At 51.3% G+C, this 17,013-nt stretch overlaps 4 protein-coding genes across 4 annotated transcripts; 2 read left to right on the top strand and 2 right to left on the bottom strand.

The window, feature by feature from the left end:
- Positions 1-3,997: 3,997 nt before the first annotated feature.
- CTRU02_200695 (DNA-3-methyladenine) lies at positions 3,998-5,332 on the bottom strand (the record flags this gene model as incomplete). Its single annotated transcript, XM_036718701.2, has 1 exon — positions 3,998-5,332. One exon carries the CDS (start codon positions 5,330-5,332, stop codon positions 3,998-4,000), a length of 1,335 nt encoding a protein of 444 aa, XP_036589701.2.
- A 3,497-nt stretch (positions 5,333-8,829) lies between these two features.
- CTRU02_200694 (mannan polymerase ii complex anp1 subunit) lies at positions 8,830-10,318 on the top strand (the record flags this gene model as incomplete). Its single annotated transcript, XM_070203728.1, has 5 exons — positions 8,830-9,002; positions 9,126-9,754; positions 9,810-9,938; positions 9,987-10,121; positions 10,170-10,318. 5 exons carry the CDS (start codon positions 8,830-8,832, stop codon positions 10,316-10,318), a joined length of 1,215 nt encoding a protein of 404 aa, XP_070062310.1.
- Positions 10,319-13,253: 2,935 nt separating this feature from the next.
- Positions 13,254-13,798, bottom strand: CTRU02_200693 (ubiquinol-cytochrome c reductase complex 14 kda protein; the record flags this gene model as incomplete). Its single annotated transcript, XM_036718699.2, has 3 exons — positions 13,254-13,352; positions 13,425-13,587; positions 13,674-13,798. The coding sequence occupies 3 exons, from the start codon at positions 13,796-13,798 to the stop codon at positions 13,254-13,256; spliced, it is 387 nt and encodes a 128-aa protein (XP_036589699.2).
- A 1,636-nt stretch (positions 13,799-15,434) lies between these two features.
- Positions 15,435-16,825, top strand: CTRU02_200692 (mitochondrial carrier protein; the record flags this gene model as incomplete). Its single annotated transcript, XM_036718698.1, has 2 exons — positions 15,435-15,963; positions 16,032-16,825. The coding sequence occupies 2 exons, from the start codon at positions 15,435-15,437 to the stop codon at positions 16,823-16,825; spliced, it is 1,323 nt and encodes a 440-aa protein (XP_036589698.1).
- Between the last annotated feature and the right edge of the window lie 188 nt (positions 16,826-17,013).

Genomic DNA, 17,013 nt, shown 5'->3' with positions numbered 1-17,013 from the left:
CGGCAGTCAGTGGGTTGAATTGACTTCCCTGACGTCCTTGGCTTAGTTAGTCCATGTCCTCCGTCTATGAGCACGCTTACCACATTTCCCGCTCGCTACCCCTTTCTCGTCTCCATGACCTCATACGCCGGCTGACTCTGGACCGTTCTGTGACTCGATCAAGAGATCAAGACCTCAAGCCTGGGCCAGACATTCAATAAAAACTCGGATGGTGATGGAATAGCGATTCCATGACACTGGCCGGGACCCATTGGGCTATGCCAATATTTGTCCTGCTTCCCACCGGCCTGGCGAGATTTGAACGTCTTGGTTTCTGGCCTAGCTCGGTCTTTAGAGCCACTTTTGTGCATCCACATGCTGCCACTAGCACAGGGGTAAGGGGTTGAGATGAATAGTGGGCCTTTGGTGTGTTCTTCCAAATGGAGGGGGTGTGGCGTCTGTAACGACGAACCGGCACGGACACAGGAAGCACAAAAGTCGAACAAAAGACCGCCTCAATGCCAATGCTGTGCCTCGAAGTCAATCGTTAAAGGGCAACAGTCAGCCAAAACCTAAGTTCAAGAGGAAGAAGCCCTTAATGACTGACTTTACTGCCAACCGATTTCAGGTAAGATGAACTGTAAATAAACGTAAGGCGAGAAAACTAAACCACAATCGAGGCCTCCTCTGCACATAGACACACTAGGAAAAAAAAAAAAAAAAAAAGGCCATTATTAACACTCATCAGTCAATGCGCCATCAACCGAAGGACCCTGATCAAACCTTCCACGTATTGGCTCACTGTGCTCATATACTCCCCAAATCCTACAACCGACAGCGAGACCAAAAAGCAAAGAAAACAAACAATCATCAGTGTGCAGCGCGCGTCTGTTGTTGTTCGTCGCCTCCACCCAATGGTTGGCTGTACCTTACATAAGTTGCAACACAATTCCCTGCATAGTAAGGACCGGCATTCGTAAGAAAATGGGGATGGACATAGATAGTAACACTGAATACACCAGAATGTGGGTATGGAAATGGCCGACGGACTCCCACTCTCCAGTTGTTCCGCTGAACCTTGCCAAGGTCAGACGCGATAAACCGCCCGGTCCCCACTGTTACTACTCTGAGACTTTCGCTGAGAGGGTCAGTAGCGCCTGAGGCCCATCAGAGGCACATTTGCCAACGCCTCAGTGGCAGCCAGTGGTCCTCCAGGCCTGGCCGGGACCTCCTCTCGAGCTTCACAAGTGTCACAACTCAAGGGCTCTCAATCCACACTTTTACCCTCCCAGTACCAATCATGACCATGACTCCCGAGCCAGGCCTCTTCTGGCAATCAATCTGCGGTTCGACCTTTTGCACTTGTATTTCCACCCCCTGCGTGTCTGGCTAATGGACACCAACAAAGAACCCCAAAGGCTGCTGCTCGAATCATCGAGCAGGGCCAGCGCAAGCTCCATCGTCGATCGGCCTGCATCCTAGGAAAAAGCTATCAGCACTGGTGCCGACCCTGTACCAAATACATTGCGACGATTGCCGTTCAACCTGAACAAGCTGAAAAGAAGGACCATGCCTTTCGCTGTTTTCTCCATCCACAAAATGTTTCTCTCGCCTGCCTGCCGTTTCGATTGATTAGCCCAATTCAGGGTTACCGGTACCACAATGGTCCGCTACACCCGATGACGCAGTTGCTCGGCCATCCAAATGGTGATGGGCATGTATCCATGGCTTGGTATGGCCTGCAACACCCAACCGCGGCTTGACGAGGGTTCGGGAAGAAGCAAGTTTTGAAGCATGCAAATATCGGCACCTATGGTTGGCACCCGCCCGCAGCGCAGGTATCAATTAAATCATGCCCAGTCATGTATATGAACGCGAGTCCCGGGAGTGAAAAGTTGGCTGTGCAGATAGCGCGACGCGTCTGACAGGAATTGAAGACCTGGAACACTCTGCAATACTTGCTTGCTTGCTATTCGTCAATAGCCTGCCACTGACGGGAGGTTGATGTGGCCATGTTGGGAAGAGTGTCTGTTTTGCATTCTGCACTTTCCGAAGTGGTAGTAGTAGTAGCAGTAGTACCATGTACATGGTATTCCTGTCATCCATGATACATCAGTGCTAACAACTCTCTGACCACTTTATTCCATCCGTAGTACACGTACAGTAGTTGTGCAGCAATTGTGCAGCAGTGCGGAGCTGGTTGAGCCGGACTGCATACCCGACACCAACATATGACCCAAACACCACCATCATCGTTATCATTTCGTGCGTTTGTCGGCTTAACTCGCATCTATTGCCCCTGGCTCTCGTGTTGATTGCCACATCAACATTTCCCTCCACCGACGCTAAAGCCGTACCAAGAACGTACCAACATATAGAGGCGAGTGCTGACGACTTTTCGCCTCCCACTTGTCCGTCCACGTCTAGTTGATGGGGTTGACCCACGGACTTCAGCAGCACACCATAGCATTATTGTCTCTGAATGGCTGCCGTCAGCGGCTCCCTCCCGGCCTTGTTCCTCCACGATTCCGTGCCGAGACTGTGATTCAGACATGAATTGACACGATGGCATTGCGGTTTTTGCTTTTCATGGATATTCCGCCCCGACTGCCAATGTCTACCGGGCCAGTCCATCTACTTATCAAGATTTACCTCATCCATGCTCCAGAGAATAGGAACGAACCACACCCATCTCGCCATCCAATATGGTCCAGCCGAATACAGGAGGTCAAATTGCCAGAAGAAGCAGGCCAATCCAAAAATAAAACATTGCAATATTACATCGCTAATACCGATCTCAATCCTAACGCATGCCAGTTCTGTTTTTCTCTTCGATATCTTGTCTCGCATCATCTTTCTGGGTAGATTGCCTGGTCCGCAATCGTGTTAGCGCCACACCCTTTTCCCCGCGGCTTATCCGCGCTCATCCTGGCTCCCCAATCTTGCAGACCTGCAGGGGGTTCCTTCCAGAGCTTCCAGGCTTTTTTGGTGGCCCTGCCGTGGCTGCCGTTCCTGGCAACCGTTAACGGTAAGAACGGCTGTGGCCAAACAAAGGGCCTGGGAAACAACGGCAGGTGATTGACTGAATATTCCTCGTCAGAATCTTGTTGGCATTGAGTCTTGACCACAAATGATGGTGCATAAAGCTTTCCTGTTCGGTCTCGCCTTTGATGATGTCTTCCTCTTAGCCCTATCATGATGGGATAGTAAACATACGACAGGCTCCACCCTGCCTCTCTGACGCAATTACCTGGTTTTTTGCTCAGATATTCCAGCTCCGACCCCTATCACGATGGACTTGTTCATCCTGCGACAATACATCAAACATTGACATCCTTGGCTGGCGCGCACTAAAGCTCGGAACCTACAGAGTTCCCTACGGCTTGCCCGCGTGGAGAAGACTTGGGTCCTGCCGCAGATGGGCTTGTTCTGCCCTCTTCCCGAACCACGGCAGCGATATTGCTGTCGCCCTGCCACGCCTGTGATACCATTTGTTTGCGGCACTCGTGCCGTCCGTCGTTCAATTCGCAACGCCTTGCAACTCCAGACACAAATGCGCTGCTGGCTCGGACAACAGACCCTCAAGCGCAAGTCTAATCCTAACTGTCACGCTCGGAGGCTAGGACTTATTCAAAAGCTTGTTTGCATCGGGGTCGACCCAACTTTGTCACAGGAAATTGAATTGACATGGGTTAGCAACTATACGAAGAGAGTTGTTAACCAGTCCGCTGAACTCTGTCCCCAAAAGACTAAGATGACTCGTTCCCAGCCTAAAGGGTTTACCCGAAGGCGACTGCCTTCATTTTCTGGGCTGCATTGAGAGCCCCAAATCGGCAAGAATAGAGGGTCGGTAATCTCGTTTTGATGGAACTCGTGTTCAAAACACTCCACAGGCCCAAATTACTAGTATTACACCCGCAATGTTGCGGTACTTGAGATGAATGCGCTGGACGACTAAATATGGGCTGATGGGGGTAGGAGAGAGAGAAGGATGGGAAAGATACCTTTTAAGGGCTAACTACTCCATGGTGCTTACGTCGGTTTCCTCCACCCGCCACATATACCACATAAAGACGCTGCGATACGGCGTGAACTTGCTCGCGATCTCGGCCATCTCCTTTTCTGACATGTATTTCCACTTGCCGCCCTTGGCCTTGAGCTTCGCCACGTCACGTCCGACAAACGCCGCCATGCCCCTCTGTACGCCGAGGTCACCCAGCGAGAAGACGTCCATCCTCTTCAGTCCGAAGCAGGCGAACATCTCGACGGACCACAGTCCCAAGCCCCGAACCGCGATGAGCTTGTCACGAACCTCTTCATAGGGCGCCTCAGCGAGCATCTTTGCGCTCAGCTCTCCACTCGCAAACTTCTCGGCAAGCCCTTTAACATACTCGGCCTTTCGTTGCGATAGACCGGCAGTGCGCAGACGGTCGATGGGGGTTGCGGCCACCTCTGAGGGGTGAGGAAACTTCCTCTTGGACTCGTCGTCAACCTCCGTGAAGAGACCAATGAACTTGTTTTTGATGGACTTTGCCGCGGCTCCGGAGACCTGCTGGGAGATGATACCGCTACAGAGACTCTCAAAGGGATCAATCTTCTCAGCAAGTCCCTCGGGAGAGAACACCCGGCAGTGGTTCTTTTCGATAAGCGGCTTCATGCGTGGATCAACTTGGATAAGATGGCGGCATGCTTCCTCGAGAATGTTCGCAGTTGTCGTCTGTGTCCTGGCCCCCAAGATACCGCTTGCGACATCGTTGTTGGTGACCTTGGAGGGCGACGATCCCTCGACGGGGTCAGAGGCAAGTATTCGTGATGTCTCTGGCGAGATGACAGGAGCGTTAGTAGCCCTTGGATCGGCCAAACGGTTGACTGCTCTGGATTTTGGCTTCGCAGTGCCATTGGCCCGTTCGGCAATGATGCCCACGGCGCTCGGAGTAGGTGTAGTCGGCGGTGGAAGCACGGGAGTAACGGGAGCCGTCGCCTTTGAACCCCGTTTTCTCGGGGGTGTGACAGGGACAGATCCGGCCTCTGGCTCAGTTGGCCTTGTGTGTGATTTCCTTTTTCGGCTTTGCTTGGGCAGAGGAATAACCGGAGGAGGCGGAACCTTGATATCAGGTTGCGCACTCAACCGGGCTGAGCGTCGAGTCGCCATCTTTAGTGTGGTCTTGCTCGATGTCAACGATGAATATGGTGCCAAGTGAACGTGTGCGTGATGAGAAATCCCGTCTAGGAATAGCTGGCCTAAGGCAAGGACCCAGCTACTGACCAAAGATATCTGAAGATTTGTGGGAGTTGCAATACCTCGTGCAGATTGGTAAGAGTTCAGTGAACGACAAACAACGTGTAGCTTCATTCGAAGGCCATCGGCATCAGATGAGCGGGTTTTGAGGTTATCATGAGGCTCGAATGTTGAGTCTGCAATCCGCCTTCTATTCCAAGATGGGTGTTATTGCAGGAATGGCAAGTTTAGACTATATTGGTGTTGTTGTCATTCACAGCAGGAACAACGGCAATGACGGCGAGTGACTTCAGCCGCCACGCCTTACTGGACGCCCTTGCTTTGTCATCCAAACTTAGAGCGGCCGTTTCGTTTAGGACAGAGAGGTACGTTTAGCCTCACGGGCTGGATCGACATACACCTCCCTGCGAGGTGCTGCAGACGGTCAGCTTACTTAATCCGGTCTGAAGAGTTTCTTCTTCGTGAAACAGACAGAGTAAAAAAGATGGGTAAGTTGTCAGTGCCCTTGCAGATTCTTACCTTAACGCTCAGCCATCTGAAGTTTTCAAAATGGCTGCCGATTATATCGGATCAAGAAGACAGGATTATAGTTACTATGTATGGAGTGCATAGCCCACAGCCGAGACTCGTCGGTTGGGGATGTGGCAGAACGGAAAGGCTCCTACATTTTTTCTGTCCCCCTCATTGTTAGCCCGCTACAAAATATATTTAGAATGGTTGATCGACGTCAATCGGCCGCGCCAGTCCTGCAGCTAATGGGGTATTCGGGACGTAGAGTGGCCAGTCGCTAAGGTGCTCCATCATGCTGATTTCCATGAGTCGCTGCTTTGTGCTGGCTGGTGCTGATGCAGCTCTTCCCTACAACGATAATGAACATGTCTAGCTGGTTAGATAAGGGAGATCTACCGGACTCCCATCTACTTTCCTCCCTCTCTACGGCGGTCATACTCTGGAGTGAATGATTGAGATTCGCGACGTTGGGAAATATGGGTGAGACTCGTCGTCGTGCCTGCGATGATGACGGATGACGACGACTTGCGGTCGGCCCCATTTGGAATGGGCCTAGAAAGATCTGGAGACAGGAGAAAGGGCGACAGAAGCCCGGGGGCGACACAACGGGGAAAAGCATTGTCCTCCTTGTTGTCCGTGTCTATTATCAAGTGGGCGAAAGGGTGCGTGAACTTGGGCGAGCATCTCCAGTTTTCTTACTCGATCAGTGGCAATCGCGTGCGTGTGCGCGTGTGCGTGTGGGAAAGATAGATTGTGGAATGCTGAAGAAAGTGACCACGGCCCTTGTCCTCCAGGCTTCCCCTCTTCCTACCTGAACATCTACTACGGCTGTGCTGATATGGCCCCCCTTTTAGATTTGATTTTTCTGTTGTCATGCTCTCTCACTGAGACTCTGTCCAGCCAAGGTCCGCGCTGAGCAGTCTTCATTTAGGTAAAGGACCTACTTCATCCAAAGAAAAATCTGGGCACTCGAACACGCACACGCAAACGCGAAGAGAAATGTCTTGACCTCCCTTTTTGGCACTGTACCGTACAGTAGTGCTGCATGCACGAAGAGCTTGAACAAGAGAAATGTGCCGTGCTACAAGCGAGAGCAACGGTTGGACGAATTAGTTGACGCCAGGCATCGGGGAACCGCTTCCTGCGACGGTATGCAGTGCCGTGACATCGGATATTGGAAAAAAGCAAGGGTGGAGCTATCTATGCCAGGTATTGAATGCCACAACGCCATGCAAAGTGAGAGGAATTGCGAGGGAAGACAGGAAAATTGACGAGTATGACCTGTCTATTCTTCACAACTGGATGGCTCAGGTCGTTCACTCATGCGGTTGACGGAAGTGTCCTGGACAGGTAACAGACAATATGCAAAGATGAGAAGAGAAAAATTCAAGCTTCGCTTTCAAGTCTTTGCTTACTGCGATGCAGCCATCCAGATCCTCCTGCTGACGGAGATGGGGATTTCTTGGGCGATGTGTGCTGGGGCAGCCTCGGCTGGCCCTTATTCTTTTTTCTTTTTTCCTTCTCCCTCCCCCCCCTCCCCCTGGAGAACACTGGGGTAGGCCTGCAGGTTTTTATCCTTTCTGTGAGATAACCATACCTTGGCGGGCGTTCGTGTCATTTAGGTGATTTCCATCTGCGAGCGATGATTTCATTTCCACCCTACGAGTACAGCCTTTCAATTGGTCATGGGAATGCCTATCTTTCTTCTTTTTAAATCCGCTGGTAGAGCTGCCGCCGTCATTCCCTTTGCTGATCTGAAGATGATAGTATCGTGAATGGGGATGGAATAATGGATATGGAACGAGGGGAGATCCAACGCAGGCGCAGCAGCCCCCGAGTTCTACGTCGATGATCCTGGTCTAAATGTTGGCGTGAGCTTGGAGACATATGCCCTGTAAATTATCCCCAATGAAGAGCAAAGCAAGCTCCAGTAACACCTGGCAGGGAAAAGGTACCTTTGGGTTGCGGCACAGTTTCTCCTGAGTCCAGAAGCGCTTGGCGGTTCTAGCAATCTCGCGTGCTCAAAACAGCTGTTACAATCCGGTATTTTGCTAACCTGCTTGAACTTTTGGGGCAATATAATTGGCTGCTTCTTCGTATTCTCCCATCCTCAAACCGCGGACTGTATCTTCTGCGCGTCGGCCTGGAGGTATCTGAGGTACCCATCGCACCCATGGTTTTCCACTGGCAGCTGCCTGTATGCGCCTACAATCTGACAAAATCCGTGCCTATCGGCACCTGTGGCACCTGTAATCTGTGCTCTTGAGCCTACCTAGATTCCACGTACTTGCATGTACCCTGCCACTGGCCTGCGCTTCCCTAACCATTGAAGCCTGCCTATACCTTGACTCCTGCCTTAGCCTTTCCTATCCAAGCCTCCCGCACCAGGCAGGTCCTGTCCTCCCAGTTGACCCTTTTTTTTCGGAGGGCCTTTGGCGTGGCTCCTTTCCCAATTCCCTCCCCTTCCCGCTGGGCTTACCCAAACGTCTTTTGTTCCTGTTCTCGACAAAAACTCTGGCCGAGACCATCGCGCTTCTCAAAGACGCAAGAAAAAAATTAAGAAAAAAAGAAAAAAGGAGAACCCCTGGTTGAAAGACGCAAACCAATCCTCTCTTCTCCCCAAGCGCAACAACACGTCCAACTCCCGAAGAACCGTGGGGCTCTCATAATCTTCATTCTCTCGCTCCTTCAATTCCAACGGAGAGAGTTTGAGTTCGCAAGCCTTGGCCCACCCCTTCGTGCTGCCACGACTGCCATCTATCGGACGACTCGAAACCGCCCAATCAACCGCCTCTGTTCCCCGACGTGAACTTTGTCGATTCGGTCCTCGTCTTGGGGAGGCTCGTGTCACCTTTTGCTCCGCGCGATCTACACCATCGCCCGCCGAAGCCGCCGCTGCCGTCAGCGATCTAATCGCAGCTCTACCTCCCGTGACGACAACGACGATAATTACGACGCCGACGACTTTTAGGACACCGTCACGTCTGTAAAGCTGCGATTTGGGACGCCCGTCGTGCCACATATATTCTCTTCTTTTTTTTCTTTGTAAAGAGAGGTTTTAGGGTGGTGTCCCAGGGCCACCCCCAATTTCGACAGGAGCCATGCTTCTCCCCAAAGGCGGAATCAACTGGAAGTCAGCCCAGGCCAGACTACCTCCCACGAGAGCGATATGGGCTATTATCACAAAAACGCGCTTTCTCCTTCTCCTTGTCCTCACCGGCCTCGTTCTGCTATTCTGGCGCGGCATTAGCACGTCAGCTTCTGAAATGCAGAGGTATGTTCATTATTTGTGGCTCAGGCTGTCTGCGCTCGTCAGGGCGAGTGATGTTTTTCTCGATCTGGCGATGTGCCGCAAGAGACAACTTGACAGAGCTTGCTGACATGTGGCACCACACAGCTTCTACTGCTGGGGCCCCGCGAAGCCCCCCATGGAGATGTCGCTCAACGAGCAAGCTTCATGGGCCGCTCACCTCCAGACCCCCGTCATTTTCAACCACCATGAGCCCCTGGAGATCAACCATACCTCCATCCAGCACGTCAACCTTAACCCCATCAAGTCGACTCGCAAGGCTGCCACCAACGAGGAGCGTGTCCTGATTCTTACTCCTCTCAAGGACGCTGCCCCCTATCTTTCAAAGTACTTCGAGCTGATCGCCGAACTGACCTATCCCCATCACCTGATCGACCTGGCCTTCCTGGTTGGTGATTCCAAGGATGATACTCTCGCGGTGCTTGCGTCCGAGTTGAACCGCATCCAGCGCCGCCCTGACAAGATTCCCTTTAACAGCGCAATGATCGTCGAAAAGGACTTTGGCTTCGAGCTGAGCCAAAGTGTTGAGGAGCGTCATTCGTTCAAGGCCCAGGGCCCCCGAAGAAAGGCTATGGGCCGTGCCCGTAACTACCTATTGTCTGCCGCTCTGAAGCCTGAGCACTCCTGGGTCTACTGGCGCGATGTCGATATTCAGGACAGCCCTAAGAAGATTATTGAGGACTTCGTTGCCCACGACACGGACATTCTTGTTCCCAGTAAGTACCCCTCCCTACTGCTCGGGTGGAATTTGGAGCTAACTATTTGCGAAAGACATCTGGTTCCACCGATACCGTGACGGCCGCGACATTGAGGGACGCTTCGACTACAACTCTTGGGTTGAATCCGACAAGGGCCGCAGACTGGCTGCCTCCTTGGATAAGGATGTCGTTCTCGCTGAGGGTGAGGATATCAGTACCCGATTCAACAGCGTCCGCTAATAAAATATAGGTTACAAGGAGTATGATACCGGCCGCAGATATATGGCTAGGGAGGGCGATTGGCGCAACAATAAGGATGAGGAGCTCGACCTTGATGGCATTGGCGGTGTCAATATCCTCGTCAAGGGAGACGTCCACAGATCAGGTGAGTCTTGATTTGCACTTTTCTAATGCTATTATTGACACAAATTAGGAATCAACTTCCCATGTTACGCCTTTGAGAACCAGGCGGAGACGGAAGGATTCGCAAAGATGGCCAAGCGTGCCGGCTACAGGGTTGTCGGTCTCCCCAACTACGTTGTCTGGCATATCGATACCGAGGAGAAGCCCGGAAACGCATGATCCCGACTTGATTGCGTTTTAGTACTGTTCTCTTCGCTTGTACGACTTATTTCTCCGACTAACCCGCAGAATGCGGTTGACGGAACACGGCACTGTATGACTACGTAACGATACGCACACGACACCTAGGAGCGTTCCACGGAAAGAAGCATTTCCGATACTGGTCCAGAAGCTTGTTTAAGCTTTGGACGGCCAGTGGAAGGCCCAAGTCTCGGTCAGATGTCTCGGCTGCTCTGATTTCTTACATGTTCGACTTCCGCTGCCCATATATCCAACAAAAAAAAAACCATTCTTTCTTTGGCTTGACATCGACTATTTGACGCGGCTGGCCACGAAACGCAAAAAAATGAACGGAACATTGAGGCGAAAGGTGCTCCTTGTGGGAGAAAACAGGCAATTCCATACCGTATCAAAACGGGGATGTTTCGCTGTAATAATAGACTTGGTTATATCACCTGTTAGCATAAGGAGGGGGGGAATGCGGTGCGCCCATTATAGGAAGGGTAGAGTCCCCTACGGCCTCGGACTTGGACTGGTGATGAATGCAGCATTTAACTGGGAGGAGGCCTTGCTTGGTGCAGTTTTCTCGACGAATGAGTGTGATATCTAGGGCATGAGGAAACTCGGGAGTTCAAAGAGGCGTAATTTATACATTTTGAATACTCTGATGAGAATCGTATCCTCACTGGTCCGAATGTGACTCCTGCTTGAATTGAATGGACATGTCTAATATCTCAAGATTTGCTACCCTGAGGCACTCTCCACTCTGCATGCTGGGCCCATGACGACAGGCGCGCAGCCGTGATTTCATGACGGTTCCATGAGGAATCCGTCCTTTTGGAACACACCTGTCAACCGCAAATGGCGTTCGTACAGCCATGGATGGCACATAATATTCAATTCGTAAGCTATTTGTTTTTCCACATCCGCTGTTGATTTTATGAGATGATAGTTATCACTTCGCCAAGACTCCATGCAAAAAGAACACTTGCGAGTCAAGACAAACTCCAGAGACTCTGGAAATCGCTGGATCTCATGAGAAGCCGCGACTGCGCTGTGAATGTTTGTTAGTCGGCTTCTTCCCATTCGACGTACTTAACGGTATTGGCTTCTTTGGTCAGGTCACACCTAACCCAGAATGCATTCGCTGCTTGGGGGCTATGGAAAACAGCTTACTTTACTCGAGGCCAGACCTTCTTTGTGTGTTAGTAGACTATTAGACTTTCATGCTGCTTAGAAAAGACAGTCAATGACATTCAAGAGTTCAGGATGCTTTCAGGTCCTGTATTAATTCGCCATATTGAGAGCTGGCAATTGTTGCCATGCTCTTAACTATTCGTATTTGGGTCAATGTAGTCGTCTCAATACGGATAGACTTGCCGAACGCTGCTAGAATATTGAGGTGCTTCAACTAGTTGACAATGAAGTAAGCAGAGTCTTGGAACCCGGTTGTTGTATAGCAATACCTACGCCGCAACATCCCATTCTGATATCTGTGGAGAACCAATGCATAGTTTCATGAACGTATCATTGAAGGGACGCCACTTCTGGGATATTATGAATCAAAAACGCAAAGGAATTTAGGTAAATGGCTATAGGGCAAGAAGACTCGGAAATTGTGGTAGAGAGTTTTCCAATAGCTGGGGCTCGGGAGAGGCAAAGCACGTGGGCGTGTCGGCTGATTAGTTCAAAAGATCATTGAATCAATTGATGTGCTTCTCTTCTTTCGAAACTCATCAATCGTCGGTTGTAGATAGCTGCTTCTTAAGACTCGTAATCTATATGAGAGCTACGTGTGTAAGTGTTGTGTCCGTTTTTATATCGTGTTATTCGCCCGCACCCACTATTCCACTACTTCGATTGCGCTTTCGGTAACAAAGCTCAAGTTTTCGGTTTGGCAGCAAAAAGAGTCGTTGGTTTTTATCTCCCTCGTGCCCAGACATGTCTCGATAGCAAATCTGATTGAATCGTGATGCTGTCAAATGAATGCGACCAAAGATGATGCGTGTGGAGAAGTATGATCATTGGATATTGAACGGTTGTATGTAAGGCTCAAACATCTGGCTCCGTCAGACATTCTTAAGCTCGAAGATACAGTCTCAGCCAGCTGAATTCACTTAATGGTCCAGACTGCAGCGTGAGATATCTTTATGACAACCTTTACAACGTATGAACCTTTGAACAGAAAATCTGGACGATGCAGTAGAGGAGATGGTAGTGGACAATAGGCCGAGGAGGTTTATTTGAGCTTTTGTTTATAAAACATTACATTGAGGCCATTAGGCCATAAACGTTTGTCATGCGCAGATGTTCCAAACGCGAAGCGCATGTCCCTTTGGATACTGGCGAATGGTGCAACGTCAACAGACTAGATGACGACCGCTTATGTAATTTATAGTCAAATACATGAATGAGCTGGGATGTGTTGGAGGTCGTCACTTTGATTACATGGTCAGAATGCACATACTCAAAGGCGTCTTAGCGGGTAAGAAATACACGAGCCCTGAATTCTAGCGTATCATCCTGTATGCTGCTGCATCATAAAAAACTAATATCGTTAATGTGCCATGATCGTTCACGATGTTGCCCAGTTGTGTGGGCCTAAAAGCATGAGCCAATCAGAATGCCCATTTAGTCAGCTAGTTTCCGCGAGCCCGAACCGGGGGGAGGGTCATCAAGATATCCAAACGCATAAAGAGGTCATCAATTGGTACTGTCGTAAGGGGCAGAACCTTGGACTGTAGCAGGGTGTTCCAATTGACAGACAAAATAAACCCCCGAGGTCTATACATAAGGTACACGAACCGCCCGGCCTCTCTATATCCTCCTCGGGTCTAAAACGCTTCATCATAATTTTCGCGCGCCCGGCCGGGCGATTCCCTCCCTAACACTACACATCAGGCGTGCGCTCTCTCCATTTCCCACCCCCCTGGATTTAGTGGTGCTTCTTCTGGACCTCCATGGTCTCGAAGGCCAGCTTCTCAGCCTCCTCGGCCTGGATCTGCTCGATGATGGGGGAGAGGTAGGGGATGTCCTAGAGTACCAGCATGTCAGTCCTCCATTATCCATAGTCTTCAATTTCGTCCGGGAAAAAAAGGTTGTTTACCTCCTCGGGCTTGGTCCACTCCTCCTTGGGCAGAAGCTTGTGCTGGTAGGAAAGCTGAACGGCGCGGCGGATACGGAAAACACGATCGTAGGACTCCTTGGGGGAGAGACGGCCGAGAGCCTTCTGGACAATGTCGGTCTCCTCCTCGGTAAGGTCGTCGAATCTGTTGAACAGAAAAACAGTCAGTCGAAAATCCGGGAGGCAATGTCGCAGGGTCCCAATTGCGTTGGGGTGTTTAATTGCGCTTACCTCAAGCCGAGCTTGCGGTGGCCGGCAGCGTTGGCGTACCAGTTGGAGAAGGGGACAGCAAGGCTCTTGAGGAAGGGGCGGGCGAGGATGCCCTCAGCCAGGCGCTTGGAGACAATCGAGGTCATTGTGGCGGTCTGCTGTGTGGTGGAGAGGAGATCGGGGTGGAAGTCGATATGAATTGCCTCGGGGGAGCGGTTTTGCGGATCGCCTGAGGTTGGTACACACTCGCTGGGAAAATCGTGGAGCTTGCCGGAGAGGCGTAAAGATTCGGGACGGCAGGTCATGTGACTATCCTTGAGATTCCGCCCAGTCGCAGATGCATCAGCCACTACCTGAAGACAGAAAAAATGTGGCAGTGCGATAAGAGTGGCGCGGTGACGGCCTACGATAAAGCACGGGCCATATGCTTAAGAACGAGTTGGCAAAAGCAGACGTGATGATTGGGCCTGGGGCATCTATGAGGTAATTGGCACTACCAACGAGGTGCCCTGCTCACGATAGCACTCTAGACCACCACCCTGTTGCTGGACGAGAATTTGTGGTGCAGCCAAAGCCGCAAAGAACCGGCGGAGGTGGAGTTCATTCTGTGGACAAGAAGTGTGAAACTTTTTTTTCCCTGGCTCCCCCCGGGCTACGCAAAGTTGCGATTCATATTTTTGGAGACTGAGTCGGAGAGCCATCTTTGGATTTCCGACTCACAACGGTCCGAACCAGAGCTTAGACAGTCATTCCAGCCACCTGGGAGCTATATTGAACTGGAGCATTAATTAGAGGTTCACGTGTAAAGTTTCACTGTAACAGCACAATCAGCTCTGCGTCATACATGGCGTTGATCGCCCAAGGCTGCAAACAAGAATTAAAGGCCTCCGGCAGCTCCCGGGTCTGATGCCAATATCCGAGGAGAGCAATTTTCGGCCAGTCTTAGTTGTGGACGCCTCAGCAAGTCGGGATTAAAGCACTTCCCCCACAGCGTCATCGCACAGGACCCTTTGCAGCAGCCACAGTGCTCCGGCGCTTCCCATTCAGTGCCTCCAACTTCAACTGCACCTCCTCCTTCCTCCCAGCCCATTGGATTGTACCACTAAACTCCACCTGACTGGCACCCTAGACACGCTTGGGTCCTCCTGCCAAAAGAGAAAGCCGACAGCTCGCATCATTTTGCTCTCGTGCTCCGTCCTACTCCACTTCGGCGCTTTTTCGCAATATCTCAATCTCCAACTCCCCCGACTACGCTTTTACCATACCGAGACTACCTTCTACAACTACCACCACCTTCTCACCAACTCCTCCCCTCCTCCGCCTCCGCCCTCACCCCTCACTTCCCAATCCCGTATGTTTGGGAGCGTTACCCTGCCGAATCCGCTTTTAACTCTTCGTGCTAGATCACTCATCCTCTGCAAGGCCAATGGGCTGCGATAACCGCTAGTCGCTCAGTGTCACGGCGGCGTGGGAGCGTTCCCCGCATACCGGGACACTTGGGAAGGTCCAGCAACAAACCGCTTTTCGCTCACAGGCCACGATATACAATACACACAAATACACAGAGGGAAACACAGCTTGCGAACGACATACCGTCAAAATTTAAAGCCCATATCGACTGACACTTACACACGCTTGACCGACTCTCGATAACCCAACCACATTTAGAGCACATAGCTTCTCTAAGAGCGAACAATCCCGGGAAACCGGCGCGGTTTCCTCTTTACTAAGTAACAAAAATCAACGATTTTGACCGTCGACCGAACTCAACAGTGTGAGGGGATGTCTCACGACGAACACCCCGACCCTCAACGAGGCGCACCGCACTCTCCACCAGAAGAATATGGGCCTTATCCAACTTCGACATACCCCAACTACAGCAGCTCGCGAGCCTACTCTCCACCGGCCCGCGCGGCTGCGGTAGCCACCATAGAGGCCACCACTGCGATGTCTGCCGACAAAACCATCACCCTTTTTGAGAAATGGGCTGCAGATGCTTCCGATTCCCAGTTCAACGCTCTTGCTGGCGCCGTGGGAGGCTTCACCTCGGGTGTCGTGACCTGCCCGCTCGACGTCATCAAGACTAAGCTGCAGGCTCAGGGCGGCTTCAATCCTATTGCTAAAGGGAGGCACGTCGGACACCCAAAACTGTACAACGGCTTGCTTGGCACGGCTGGTGTAATATGGAAGGAAGAAGGTATCCGCGGCATGTACAGGGGCCTCGGCCCGATAGTGTTGGGTTATTTGCCCACTTGGGCTGTTTGGTTTACCGTCTATAACAAGAGCAAGGATTGGCTGAAGCAGCACCATGGTAAGCTCTCCAAGGAAGCGGGACCGTGTGTTTCAAGGGTACAAGAGCTTCGCTAACATGGATAACAGACAATGCGGTGTTCATTAATTTCTGGTCATCAATCATAGCCGGTGCTAGCAGTACTATTGTCACGAACCCGATTTGGGTCATCAAGACCCGTTTGATGTCGCAGAGTGTCGCACATGATCCTGGCAAGCACTATTCTCAGTTTCCGAAGTCGTCTAACACACCGACTTCAAGGCCGACGTTGCACAGTAATTGGCACTATCGATCGACGGTCGATGCCGCGCGCAAGATGTACACATCGGAAGGCGTTCTTTCCTTTTACTCCGGCCTGACGCCAGCCCTTCTGGGGCTTACACACGTAGCTGTCCAGTTCCCCGCTTATGAGTATCTGAAAACCAGATTCACTGGTCAAGGTATGGGCGAGCCCGCACACGGCGATGCGCAGGAATCGCAGTGGGTGGGAATCCTGTGCGCTTCGATATTGTCGAAGATTATGGCAAGCAGCGCTACTTACCCGCATGAAGTTATCCGGACCAGACTGCAAACGCAAAGAAGACCGGTGGCAGGTGCCGAATACCTCCAAGGCATGGGCATCAAGGTTCCTTCCTCGATGTTGGGAGACGATGCCAAGACACAACAGCCGATATCACCAAAGTATCGCGGCGTGGTCAGCACCTTCCGGACAATCCTCAAAGAGGAAGGATGGAGGGCTTTCTACGCTGGCATGGGCACTAACATGATGCGAGCGGTGCCGGCCGCGACGGTGACGATGTTGACGTACGAGTTTGTTATGAATCATTTGAATCACGCAAGGGCAGAGGGTAGGAGGAAGCTCGGAAGGGAAGCCGAACCATGATTCCCTGTCGAAGTCGCTCACAGCCGAGAGACGCACGCAACAAATTTACTACGCAAGCAGGGGAGGAAGGCAGAGAATACTTATCAAGACAATCATGTGCTGTATAGCAGATGAAGGAGAGAAGAAAGAAGCTGTTGAGATTAGGAATTGGGGACGGGATTTTTCCAGATACCCTTAACTTTTGTCAC

Source organism: Colletotrichum truncatum (assembly GCF_014235925.2).
Source record: "Colletotrichum truncatum strain CMES1059 chromosome Unknown Contig_0001, whole genome shotgun sequence".
NCBI classification, from domain to species: domain Eukaryota; kingdom Fungi; phylum Ascomycota; class Sordariomycetes; order Glomerellales; family Glomerellaceae; genus Colletotrichum; species Colletotrichum truncatum.
The sequence above is the reverse complement of the archived record's forward strand: the minus strand, read 5'-3'. Positions and strand labels throughout refer to the sequence as shown.